The sequence below is a fragment of the Martes martes genome (assembly GCF_963455335.1).
Source record: "Martes martes genome assembly, chromosome: 16".
In the NCBI taxonomy this organism is placed as follows: domain Eukaryota; kingdom Metazoa; phylum Chordata; class Mammalia; order Carnivora; family Mustelidae; genus Martes; species Martes martes.
In genome coordinates this window covers 21,613,400-21,626,615 of record NC_137904.1, presented here as the reverse complement: position 1 = coordinate 21,626,615, position 13,216 = coordinate 21,613,400, and the positions used below count along the sequence as shown (strand labels likewise).

General features: G+C 54.6%; 1 protein-coding gene across 1 annotated transcript; it reads right to left on the bottom strand.

Annotated features, from left to right (window-relative positions):
• Positions 1 to 426: 426 nt before the first annotated feature.
• TRARG1 (trafficking regulator of GLUT4 (SLC2A4) 1) lies at positions 427 to 12,981 on the bottom strand (the record flags this gene model as incomplete). The annotated part of the gene is made up of 3 exons (XM_080826628.1): positions 427 to 633; positions 1,971 to 2,147; positions 12,595 to 12,981. The coding sequence occupies 3 exons, from the start codon at positions 12,979 to 12,981 to the stop codon at positions 427 to 429; spliced, it is 771 nt and encodes a 256-aa protein (XP_080682754.1).
• Positions 12,982 to 13,216: the final 235 nt, after the last annotated feature.

Here is a 13,216-nt window from a genome sequence, read left to right as displayed (position 1 = left end):
GCCTCTCAGTGTTGCCACCTGTCATGTATGTAGCTGTCACCTCTGTCCAGACAGCTGCTCATCTTGGGCGCCCAAGGGGGTCCCAGGATGGACTCGGAGCAGCAGCTGGGCCCCTGAGCTGGGATCGCAGCAAGCACATGGCACGAGGCATAAATAACTCTTTTTACACCCTGTCCCCCCGCCCCAAAGAAGAGTACAAAAGAGCAAGTCCCCCATCTTGACTCCGGGTCCTCAGACATGTGGGGAGTGTGCAGCTTCTCTCCTGCCACGGTCCGGTCCCTCTCGTCTCCGTCTCCTCTGCGGGGCTGGTTCCCCCTCCAACAGGCAGTGTATGTGGTGCGGTGAATCCCGGGAGATGGTGGGGATGAGAAACCAGCCAGAGCACGGAGGCCAAACACAGGGCCCTGTCCAGGAGATTAAACCCCATTATTCATTCTTGGCCCTTTTTTGCATCTGAGGTGGGCTGACAGTGGGGAGGCCTGGGCGCTTCCCTCCAAGTCGGTGCTTTGGGAGTGCATGGACGTCCCTGTCCTGTCCTCCCGCAGGAGAGGGGGCGCGGGACCGTGGAGACCTCGGGCTGCCCAGGGCCGCCTCTGCCAGCGCAGCGCCCTGGTCCGTTTCATTTCTTCTGCACTGTAACGAGAAGAACGGTCATGGCAGCGCGGAGCTCAGAACAGGCCTTCAAGCCATTATTTGGAGGATTTGGGGTTTTGTTTCCGGGTGGGAAACAGCATCGGGGTCGCCTGATCGGGGTCTCTTGGTGGAAAAGAGCTCCCGCTTGCGGCAAGGAGGCAGCCTCTGCTGGGGATTCGTGCACCACGGGACACCCACCCTCCAAACAAAGAACCATTGAGGCCTGAATTTTAAAAATTCCTTAAATGGCTTAAAAAGCCATTCCCTTTGCCAGTTTGAGTTCAGCAGGGGTCTTTCGCCATGGACAAAGTTGTGGCAAGTGTGACAAGGAGGAGACTGAGGCCCAGAGAGGAGGCTCCTGAGCTAATGCCCCTGCTGGAAGACGCTTCATTTCAGACACTTGGACGGGGGGGTGGGGGGTGGGGGTGGGGTGGGGAATGTGGGTTTTAAACCCAGGGCAAGCTGATTACAGACCTAACCTCTTCTCCCCTCTCCAAACTGGCCAAATTTGCCCTTGACCCCACCGCTGAATCCCAGGCTTTCCACCCCAGGTTGAACCCCTGGGTTCCAGATCAGTGCCTCCTTTAAGGACTGGGCCAGGAATCTTATTGAAATGCAGATTCTGATTCAGTGGCTCTGGGCCTGGGCCTGAGATTCTGCATTTCCGACCCTTTCCCCGGGCTCAGCAGCCACTGCCGCTGGTCCATGCACCACGTCTGGAGCAGCAAAGTCTTTAGGGGAAGAGCTTAGACTGACCAGTGCAAGAGGCAGAGAGGCTTGGGGTCCTCACCAGGCGGGTGTGTGCAGGGAGGCGAAAGGACAGCACCGCCCCACAGAGCCCAGACGCTCAGAGCTACGACGGCCCATTGAGCCGCTGAGAGTTTCCTTTGAAAAGGGTGCCCCTGCTTGGTTAACTTGCCTGGGCCAGCTCTGGGGGCTCACAAGAGGGTTACTGCCAAATTCCACGACTTGCATTGTTTATGTCTGGTCCCTGCTGGCTATCTCAACAGGAATGCTTGCAGGGAAAGCCCACCATTCACCAAGCAGCATCACAGCCATGACCTTGGGTGACACTCTCAAGGCTCAGCCAGACACAACTCTGGCCCGGGACCCAAAGCCCTCTGAGCTGGGATAGGAGCTGGCCACCTCTGCTTCCCAGGCCTGGGCTCTTTGCACACCCTTTCCTAATGATCCAGGCATAAGGCAAGGCAGAAGCCCGTCCCACTCAGCTGGGGATGGGGTTGCTTCTCAGAGAAAATCAGCCTGTGTCCCCTACAAGCATTGTTTCCACTGCCCCCTCCCCAGGGAGCTGGGCTGCACCCTTCCGTGGTCCTCACCCCAGGCAAGCTGGCTCGCTGAGCTCCACGCGGCTGGGCCTCACCTGTGAAATTGACAGTCACGGCCACGATGATGATAATGATCCCCATGATGATGAAGGTGATACTGAGCAGCCGGGCCAGGCGGCCCAGCCTCCGGGCGCCGTCCAGGTCCCCCTGTTGCACGCTGCTTCGGGACTGCAGAGAGAGGGTGGCAGAGACCTAGGGAAGGCTGTTACCAGCAGACTGGGGTGGAGGCACCCCTTGCCTTGGCCTCCAGAACCCACCCAGCCCCCACTGCGGCCTCTATTCCAGCACCCACCTTGGGTATGGGAAGCAGGCTTCTCCTGCAGAACTGGCCTGGACTCAGGAGGCTCACACCCCTTGTGGGAACCCCCCGCTGAGCCTGCCCCTGGCTGGAAGCAGAATCAAACAGTGCAGGGCACTTGCTCTGAGGACGGTGTGTGGGCAGGGTGGCGGGTGGCACGGTGAAACCCAAGGGTCTGGGAGGGTGGCCCAGAGCCAGGCCATGCTGAGCAGGTGGGAGCAGATAAGCCAGGCCTCCCTGGGCCCCTGTCCAAGGCTCACTGCTACAGCCACACGAAGGAGGCTCATTGGCTTTTTCTGTGGTCCGAGGTGCCTGCCTCCTTTCCTCTGTAACCCCCCTCTTCCACACCAGGAAAAAAAAGCATCATTGATCCTCCCTCCTCCCAGTTCCCACCCAGGAATCACATCCTTGTTCAACCGAGCTGACTTCCGCAATCGAGAAGGTTTGAACTTCAGAGACTAGGGTGTGTGGGGAGCCACGCCAGGCTTTACAGGGGCCCGTTTGATACTTCACTCTTTCTCAGTGAGCTCAGTTTTTCTCGGCCTTATTTAATTTTGGTGAAAGCAGGTGGGTGAGTGGGGGGATGGCCAGAAAAGATCTTGGGAGATCCTGGAGTGGCTCGGTAGGGGCTGTGTCCTAAGCATGTCCGTGGAGGTCCCACACACACCCCTGCCCATAACGGTTCAGGAGTCAACCTGCTGGCCAGGGCTGGCCTGGGACCTTCAGGCAGGAGTTCCCTAAAGGTGTGACTGCTTTCAGGGTCTTAGGCCACTTATTTGGTTATTTTATTTTCCAGTTATTGGAGGGTCCTGACTTCGCATCGAAATGTAGTGGAGTCCCTTGATGATGGAGGCGGTGTTGGTGGTGACGATGATTTATTGAGCGCTTACTTTGTGCCCCGCAGCTTGCTAAGGACTGTACCTGAACAATCTCACTGAGGCTCAGAACCATCCCGTGTGGTTGCCAGTGTTGCCCACTTTTAAAGTGGCTAAAGTTCAGGGGAGATACCCTTCCCCTCACTGTTCTCTTCAGGAGGGCACCCCTGCCTCCCAGGTCCTGTCCTTGTCTCCTCACAGAAACCTAACCAACCCCCACCGCACCCCATGTCTCCCTGTCCAAGCACCTCCCAGGACAGAGCCACCTCCTGCCACACTGTTTGATGCCATCAGATTCACTTTGCCTCGGATCTGCTCCTAGACTTGTGCTCCTCTGCCCACTTGCCCCATTACTGGCCACAGCCTGGAGTCCAACCACTCGGTCACAATACCTGTCCCTTGCCACCCTACCGATAAGTTTCCTTTCCTGGTCAGTTTCACTGCAGTCCTCCCCAGCTGCCTGCACCTGCCCTGGGTCCGTGCCACTTCTCACTCAAGCACAGCAGCCTCCTGAAGATCCGTGCCTCAGCTCTATGCTCTCTTCATCTCCATGCCGCTCCCTACACCACCATTCCACTCCACAGAGATTTATGCCAGACCCCATGCTAGGCCCCTGGCATGCGGTCATGGGGTGGGATCAGAGAAGAGGTGGAGAGTCGGGAGCTGATGCACAAGTTCAAGGAGATGACAGTGGCTTAGCCTGTGACCGTGCCCAGCATCTTCCATGGCCCCCCACTGTTCCCAGAACAATCTGAATCCAGGTTAGCTTTGCATTTCCAGATTTTATCCTCTACTCTTCCCTTCCACCACCTCTGGACTCAGCCAGTCTGAACCCCTCCAGGTCTGAGCACCTGCTGGTGCAACTCTCCTGCCCGCCTTCCTGCTCCCCTCAACCACCTGTCCACATCCTCTCCATCCTTCGAGGGCTTCTGGTGGGAGAGAAGGAACCGGAGAAGGGGAGAACAGCGAGGTCAAGAAGGGCCCTGACTATCACAAAATGGAATCTGGATTTTGTCTTGTAGGCATTGGTGGGGGTGCTAAACTGGGTGACTCAAATAGACGATTTCATCAAAACAGGAGAGGGGCGGCCGGGTGGCTCAGTCGTTAAGCGTCTGCCTTCTGCTCAGGTCATGATCCCGGGGTCCTGAGATGGAGCCCTGCATGAGACTTCATGCTCAGTGGGGAGTCTGCCTCTCCCTCTCCCTTTCCCCCTGCTTGTGTTCCCTCTCTCGCCGTCTCTCTCTCTCTGTCAAATAAATAAATAAAACATTAAAAAAGGAAAAAACAGGAGAGAAAAAGATCCAGTCAGAGGGAGAGGCTGAAAAGACCAAGAAGTGATGGGTGCCCCAGTGTCCCAGGGCAGCCGAGAGAGATCTGAACTTGAGCACAGGCTGAACTACAGTGAGCAGAGGAGACGCTGCTGTCCTTGGAGACTGGACAAATGTGGGTACAGGTGGTGTCACACCTCAACAGGTCTGTAGGTGGGTCTGGGCAGAAAGTTGTGAGCATTCACACCTCTGGACCTCGGGGTGCCCAGTGACAATGGGCAAGTGTCATCCAGTGAAAGGTGAGAGAGAAGGTGGGTTTGGCTTGCGGCATGGGCGGGGCTCTGGCAGGAGCCATCCTGAGACTCACAGGTGAACCTGGACCTGGCAAAGACCTGACAAGGAGCAGGTGCAGCCTCCCAGCTCCCTAAAAGGGCAGCCTGGAGGGAACACAGGTTTCAGAGCCAGACCTCCTGGGGGCCTGTTCCCACCATCCCCAGCTGTCCCAACTGCATGACCCTGGATGAGGGGCTTCTCTCTCCTCATCCTCAAATATAATCACGTATGAATTCCTGACCTTTCTAATGTCCCTCAAGCCTGTCCCTACCTCTCCAGCTGACTCCACTGCCCCAGCCCAATCCCACAACAGAGTTCATCTGGAGACTGCACCGGCCTCATCCTCCTGAGTCTCTCAACAACAGCCTTGCCCCCAGCCAACCTCTTCTCAACAGCCATAAGCCTGGTCACACGGCTCCCCATAAAATGGATATATTTTTTAAATTAATTTTTTCCTATTTCTTTTTCTAATTTTTACAAATTTTTAAGTGAGCTCTATGCCCAACGTGGAGCTTGAACTCATGACGCTGAGATTAAGAGTCGCATGCCCTACTAACTGAGCCGGCCAAATGTCCCCAAAGGGACATATTTTTATGCCTCGGTGCCTTTTCATGGACTGCTGTCTCTGCTGGAATGCCTTTCCTCATTTCCGTGATGCTACATCAGCAGCTCTTTCTCACCGTTCAAGAGTCACCTCCACTAAAACTTTCCTTGGTGCCCACAAGCAATTAATCAGCCCCTCCTTGGGGCTCCCGCAGCATCTTACACCGCGCTCTTTTCCTCCCTTCCCACCTTGTGTCATCAGTTCTTGTGTCGGTCTCTTTCCCTAGATTTGAAGACAGGGACCGTTCAGCCTCAAGCTTGGTGTCCCTCTTCTGTAACCTAGGGACTGGCCCTAAGAGGCCTTCAGTAAGTATGTGAGGAAGTAAAGAATAAAAGAAGAGAAAAAGAGCACGAGGAGAGGCTGTTTTCTCACCACTGAACTTAGCCAGTGGAATGGTCCAAGTTAATAGAAGATTCATGAGTGAAATGAAGGCAATGGGTACCCGAGGAAAGATTTCTGTTATCTGGGGGCACCTGGGTGGCTCAGTGGATTAAAGCCTCTGCCTTCGGCTCAGGTCATGATCCCAGGGTCCTGGAATCGAGCCTCGCATCAGGCTCTCTGCTCTGCGGAGAGCCTGCTTCCTCCTCTCTCTCTGCCTGCCTCTCTGCCTACTTGTGATCTCTGTCTGTCAAATAAATAAACAAAATCTTTATTAAAAAAAAAGATATCTGTTATCTGGGTATTGGCCTCACCCACTAACCCATCTAACTAACTAACTCCTCCAGCTCTCTGCATGGCCAGCCCAGGTCACCGAACAAAGGACTTCAACACCAAGGAAACACCTTCCTCTTGGGAGGAAGAGGGGGCAACATACAGACAGGCTTCAGGAATTTCCAGGAAGTTCGGCTTTAGAAATGCTGGGGCTACCTTGAATCATTACCAAGAGACTCATTCTCAGCTGTAAGCATGGCACGCAGTGGAGAGGGGCACAGGGTTTGTGATGAGTCCTTCTCCTCACTTGCCAGAGAAATCGTTGCGCATGGGGCAACGATTCAGGACCGTGGAGAGAGGCATACATATGGTTGCTTGGGTAGGACAGGTGGGGAGGGGAAGCGAGGGAGGGAGAGATGAATTTTTCAGCCACTCTAAACCCAATCCCTCTTCTTTATTCACAGAGCCATCAGCCTGTGCATCCCAGTCATGCCTGTTCCTTTGAGCCGGAGGGACAACATTGAGGAAGATGCACTGGGAATGGCCAGATGACCAAGGTAGACTTGACTGCACCTGCCTTGTTGGGTCATACACATTATGTGTCATATGCTGTCCACATAAACCTCACATCTCTTCTGTAAATCTTAGTTTTCTGATCTATAAAATGGAGAGAATAGCTGCCTTGAAGAGTAGAGCCCCACTTTTATATCTAGAAGTTACTTACCACTAGCTGACACTCTTTTCCGAAGTCCCCCCATTAGTTCCCAAATGAAAAAACCATCCCTCGACCTCAGGGATGGAAGAAGACCCTTCATTACTTGTAATGAGTAAATTACCAGCTGCATTTCAAACCCCACTTAGTGGCATCCTCTTCCTCTTCTACAAAATGGCTCAAGTTGAAGACACAATGATAATTGCAATAATGGTTGTAAATGACTGTGAATTAATAGATCATTTGTGATTGCAATGGTTGTGGGAATGGTAAGGGAGAAAATGAATTCGGGTTAATAGATCAGTGAGGAAAGGCATTGAAAAAAGTCCGAGAGAGCTGGTAGGGCTGGGGAGGGTTGTGGGTGGGGTAGGGAAGGTTCTGTGAAGAGCTGCCAGGGGATGAACCCAGCCAGGGGAGGATGGCAACAGAACTTATTGGGAAAGAGCTTCCACCCCCACCCATGAGGCTCAGGCCAAGCCCCAGCAGGTCTGCGGAGACCTGCTGACATCTGACAAGATGTGATCAGCTGATCGCTGATGAGCTATTTGTCCTTCCACAGAGATGGAGCAAATCCCAGCTGGTCAAAGCCAAGGAATGTGCTTCCCCATGTCCCATTCATGTCCCTCTCTCTACGACAATGCAATTCTTACTGGAATGTAAGTTGCTGGAGGGGATGTGGGGGAGTGTGGTCCTGGAGAAGGAGTTGGGGCAGCTGCTGTGTGGTGGGTGGGAGTGTTTGGGGATGCTTAGGACTTGGAGACAGCAGCTGTTTGCCAACCCATTGAGAAGTATGTCAATATTCTCAGCCACACGTCTGCGTGCCAGCTGATCAGTGCTGGTTGGGGCTCAGTGCTCCTGCTGGGTGAATGCATGAATGCATGAAAGGGAGCCTGACACAGGTCAGTTAAATAACCAGGTCACCCAGAATGCCCGAGAAAGGGAGTGTTGAGCCATTCTGAACCTCTTCTGCACTCCTGCCTATGGTAGGAGGAATCAACAGAGAAGGGGCTTCTCTGAGGCTTCCACCAACACCACAGACTGGGCTGCTCCTCCCCTCAGTAGTGGCATGAGGGCTGGCCCTCCAGTCTCCCCCAGACTGGCTAAAGTCAGAATTTGTTGGCCACTGGGGATCTGCCCTTTGCTCTGAGACTACAAAGTTTTGTTTGGTGTTAATGATAACAGTAACCACTGCCCTTTTCTATGTGGCAGACTCTGTGCTGGGTGTTTTCACACATATTAACCCAGTCAATCCTCCCGACAGATTTATGGGGTCGATGGTCTTATGACACCTATTTTACAGATGAGACAACTGAGGCTACAGAAGGGGGTTGAGGGACTTGGACACGGTCACATGGCCTGGGACCCACACACACAGGTCTATCTGATGCTGGTTTAAGCACTGTTGTCAGCTGAAATCCTGGGGTCCAGCTCCTTTGGTGAACAGGAGACCTTGCTGACATTGGGAATATGGCCATTTCTCAGCCTGACCCAGGAGTAGAAAGGCAACCTTGGGAGGCTCATTGGAGGCTGCTGTGCTGAGCAGGTCTGGGTCTGGATACCTGGGATCCCAGCCTCTCGGGTTGAGCCCCTGTCTAAGCCACAGTGGGAGGGACACTGCTGGCCCATTAGCCTCCTACTGACAGAGTCAGCAGGGGTGGGGAAGGACAGCTGGGGGTTGGGGGTGAGGCAGGGAGAGTGAACAAAAAGAAGGAAGGAAATGGATTCAGCCCTTCCTGCACAAATGCCCTAAAGGTTTGGCTTTCCTGGGAGGGACACACCATCCTTGTCCCTAGAGGTAGATGGAGGGCGGGGTCATGGAGACAACACTAGAGTCAGCATCCAGCTGACATGCCTCTTACCAGTTGAGTGACCGTGGGAAAGGCACTGCTGTAGTGTCTCTGTTGTCTCATGTGTTAAATGAGAACAATTAACCCTTACCACGGGGCTCCCTTGGGCTCCTACCTCCTGGCTTCTCATGGTTCTCTTTGGAAATTCATTTCCACAACTGTACTCCACTTCACCGCCACCCCCACACGATCCCTCTGCTGAAACCTCAGCCCCTGGCATCTCTCTCATGCCTCTCTCGCATAGCAGCTGTCCTTCGACTTCTTGGAGCCTCAACCTGTGACCCCTCCCTCTCCTCCAAGGTCATCACCAACTTCTCAGCCTCACGCCGTCCCAGTCCAGCCTGATCCTTGAGTGTGCCACCTCTGCCCCCACTCACCAGCATCGTTCTGTGCCGGTGGGTCCACCCTCATGGCAACCCTGCTATCCCCAGCCTCAGGTGGGCCAATGTCCCATCTGTGACTCTGTACCGATAGCTGGAGAAAAAAATGCACCACTACACAGGCTGCTAACAACTCAGACCCATGGAGTCCAGCCTCAGCAGAGCCCTCAGGCCTCTCTGTCCCTTGTCACCTCTCCTCTCCTCTGTCACCAGCTCCTTCTTTCTCAGCAAATGGCCTTATCCTCCACATCCCTGGTGGCATGGAGCCCATATAGCATGAACCAGCTCCTTTTCCTTTGAGTGTTTCTATCTCCTTCTGCCATCATGACCTTCCCTGCAGGCTCCCAGGAACAGGGTCCTTCTTCGAGATCCCATCTCTGCACTCTTCATGAATGTCATCAGTCACCTCTCTCCTTTTTGCCTAATGCTGTCCATCACCAGGGTCACCGGGGGTCTGTAAATTGCCCAACCAGTGGACACTCCTTATTGGATCTGAACTCTGCACTGCATTGGACCATCCCTCCTCCTTTCAAACTCGCTCCTCCATGGGTGTCTCCCCCTCTCCTCTAGTTTGCCTCCCACCCCCTGAAATCTTTTCAAAACTCTTTCCTGTCCCCTTCCCTCTGCCCACCCCTTAAATGCCGCAGTCCCCAGAAGCTGGGTAACCAGGAATGTGAAGAAAGTGCTGCTACTTTCACTTCAACAATTTCCTCATCAGTGCCCTCCTTCCTAAGCCATTGCTTGGTCCATACTTCATCAGCCCTCCTAGAATCTCAAGAGCCTCCTATGGTGTCTCCCTGCTCCTACTCCTACCAACTCAAGCTCATTTCCCCCAGCGCAGTTGGGTGTTGGTTTTAAAATATGAACAGACCACATCACGCCTCTGCTTAAAATTTTTTAGGGGCCCCCCGGAGCCACTAGGATAAAACTTAAATTCCGAGAGTGAGTCCCTGCCCACCTCACTCCATCACCATACTCTTGCATCCATAGGCCATGTCAAATACACCATGTCATCCATCTTCCCAAATGCCTAACATGGCACCTCATTGGTAAAAGAGGTGTGTTCGTTAATGGGGCACCCAATCATTCTCTACCACTTAGTCGCCTCCAAAAAAGCAACTTGCCAGTCAAGTGAGTGATTGACTGAATTAATAAATGTATGGTCTGTGTTAACAACTCTTGGGTTTCCAGAAACTCTTTCTGCCCCTTGACAGGGTCTTGGTCAAGACCTCTTTTGCTCCTGCAAAATTTCCTTCTCCCAACTGCCAGGCTCAGAGGGGCCCCTTCCGTCCTTTCTCTTACCCCACACCAGCCTCTCCACCACAATGGAAGCCTGACCACACCTCTCTCTGGCTCCAGACCTTGTGATGTAAATGCCAGGAGAAGCTTGCCGCTGGTCCCAGAGGACCACACGCTGTATGATTCCATTGGTATGAACTGTCCAGAAGAGACAAATCCATAGAGATAGAAAGCTTAGTGGATTGTCAGGTCTGGAAGGGATCAAGGGAGAGATGGAGTAATTAAAAAAAAAAAAAAGGCATGGGGCTTTTCTGGAGGTGAAGAAAATGTTCTGAAATAGACTGTGGTTATGGTAGCGTGGATCTGTGAAAATCTTTGAATTGTACACTTTGAACAGGTGAATTGTATAAAATGTGTATTATAGGTCAAAGCTCTAAGAAAACCCCCCAAAAGCCATGATGGCTTCCCACCCCCGGCCAGGGAGATACTCAGGTACCACTCAGTTTATTGCTATGGTGTAAGAGCCCTTTCCTCAAACCCTTTGTGTGGTTCATCTCCCTTTACCCTCACACAGCTCTCTAATGTAGGTGTTATGTGACACCCATTTTGCAGACGGGAATACTGAGAAGAGAGATTTCAGTGACTTGCCTGAGGCCCCATGATACGCTGTGATTTGGTCTAGCAGGAGCACTTCTTACAATGTGTTATAGGATCTGTTTCCAAGTTTCTCCCCACTGGAATTGAGGCTCCTGGGAATTGGTGATAGTGTCTGGTTCTGACCTAGCACCGGATTCCCCGCCCCTGGCCCAGCGACCTTCAGAACTGACTCAGGAAACTGAGAAGGCTGTAGAATTGTGCTGGGAGTGGGCTCAGTGGTCTCAGTCTGGGACCCAGGCGCCTTTGACAAAGGCAGCATCTATCCAGCCCGCACACTGCCTCCCCCACAAGGAGATGGATTCCAGCAACTCTTCTCTCCTGGGTCCTTGTGTGGTTTCCCTCCCCGAAGCCTGTCTCCCCTCCTGGGGCTTCTCCCTGTAACTAAGAGGTTGGCCCTGCCCAGAGCTCCCAGCTGCACCCCTGGGACCTGGTTCTGCCCCCAGCTGCCTCGCAAGGGCAGCAGGCAGCACAGGAAACGCCTCAAAGACCCCCACCTCCAGCCCCTGTTCAGCCCTGGCTCTTGTGCCCATCCCGAGTCTCAGGAATGCCACCGGGATCCCCTGACATCCTGGCAGGTTGAGCTAGATTTGACAGGGAATCAGGGAAGGCATCCCCAGCTGGACACCAGGCCTCCATGAGGCAGAAGGATGTGTTTGAGGAAACAGGCGCTTTCTCAGAGGACAGCCCTGGGGGGGCAGCGGGAGTGACCCCAGGTCCTAAGGACTTGGTGATAAATGACTCAGCAGGGGCGTCACTCCAGAGGGAAGCAGACAGCATCCCCCGCCCTGTCCCCCAGCCCTGAGCAGCCCGGGACTGGGAGTTTACTACTCCTGCTTTCTTTTTTCCTTCTGGAAGCCATTGCCTGCCTGGGCTTTCTCTCTCACACCCCCTCCCTCCCTCCTCTTCCTGGAACTCAAGTCACTTGCCAACATCCACGGACATTTTCTGGGGATCTTCTATAAGCAGCTCTATCCAAATGGCTTGGTTTGGGGACAAGTGAAGATAGTCTACTCAGAACCCTACAAGGCACTTAAGTGTATGAGAAGTGAAGACTAGCCCACATGCTCCTAGGCAGGGCCGGCCATGCCCTCTGACATACATTTCCCCCCCATGGCCCAGACCTCCCCTACCCTAAAAACAGACTCAAGACAGATGCTGGAATCAGTGTGAGCGCCAAGGCCCAGAGAGCCCCAGCAAAAACAGCCCCCCGCCCCAGGTCCCTGAAGGAGCAGCCTCAGGGGAGCCCGGCCCCAGGGCCCCGTGCGCGTGGCAGGGAAGTCACGGCCGGCTCTTGGAAACCAGCGCTGGCAAAGGCCACTGGAATACCCAGGTGGCCTGGGGTAAGGGGTGGAGGCAGCTGGCTCCCCTCCTGAGAACTCGGGGTCCTGAGACCCCACACTGGCCCCAATCTCTACCGACCCACAGCTCCACTTGGGATGACACCCCCTGCAAACGACCAGCCCCCCAACTTGGCCGCCTGTCTGCAGTGTAGAGTTTAGGTCGAGGTGGCTCCTGGGGGTCCCCTCCCCAGGAGGGTATGTGCAAAGTCGGTGCAATGCAGAAGAGCAGAGAGGAGGGAGGACAGCAAACAGAAGGTCTCCTGGTCCCGGCCCCCTCTCCAGCAGGAGGGGTAGAAGTCCTGGTGAGAAAGGGAGCCTTCCTCCAAGCCTCCGCCCCCAGCTCTCTGTTCTGCACGCCCCAGGCAGAGGGTCTGGCGCCCACTGAGCCCTGGAAGGGAGAGCCACACTTACCATGATGGAAAAGATGAGGGGAATCAGATTGAGAGGCCACACGGGGCAGAAGCAGGAGGCAATGGCAAGGATGAGGTAATCTTTGGGGACCTCTTGGTCTTGGGCAGAGGAGGCAGTGGCAATGGAGGACGCCCGCCTAGAGCTGGCCCGAGAGGCTGACCAGGGGAGTGTGGCTTCAGGGCGCCCCTCCGATACCACCTTGAAGGGCAGGCCATGGCCGTTCTGCTCCAGGTCCAGGGCCCCCGAGAGGGACGTGGACAGCTTCAGGGGCTTGTCATCCTTGCCTTCCACCTTCGTGAGGAGCTTCTCCATCTCCGGCAGGTCCAGGGGTGAGGCGGTGCCTGGCTCCTGGGCTGAGGGAAACTGAGGCTGCCCCGGGTTGGCCATGTTGGCTTGGGTCTGGGGTTGCTCCAGCTTCAGGCTGAGACGCTTGGCTGCAGAGGGAGCTCAGCACGCCATTCCTCAGCCCAGACTGGGGGCCGCCAGGTCCGGGGCTGAAGCGTCCCCCAGGGGAGCAAGGGCAGGGGTCGGGTTCTCCGGGCCTCCGAAGCCGGCCTGATGCCCCCGAGGAGCTTCGGGAAGCTGGAGCCTTCAGATCTATTCAAGTTTGAGGCCAACTTTG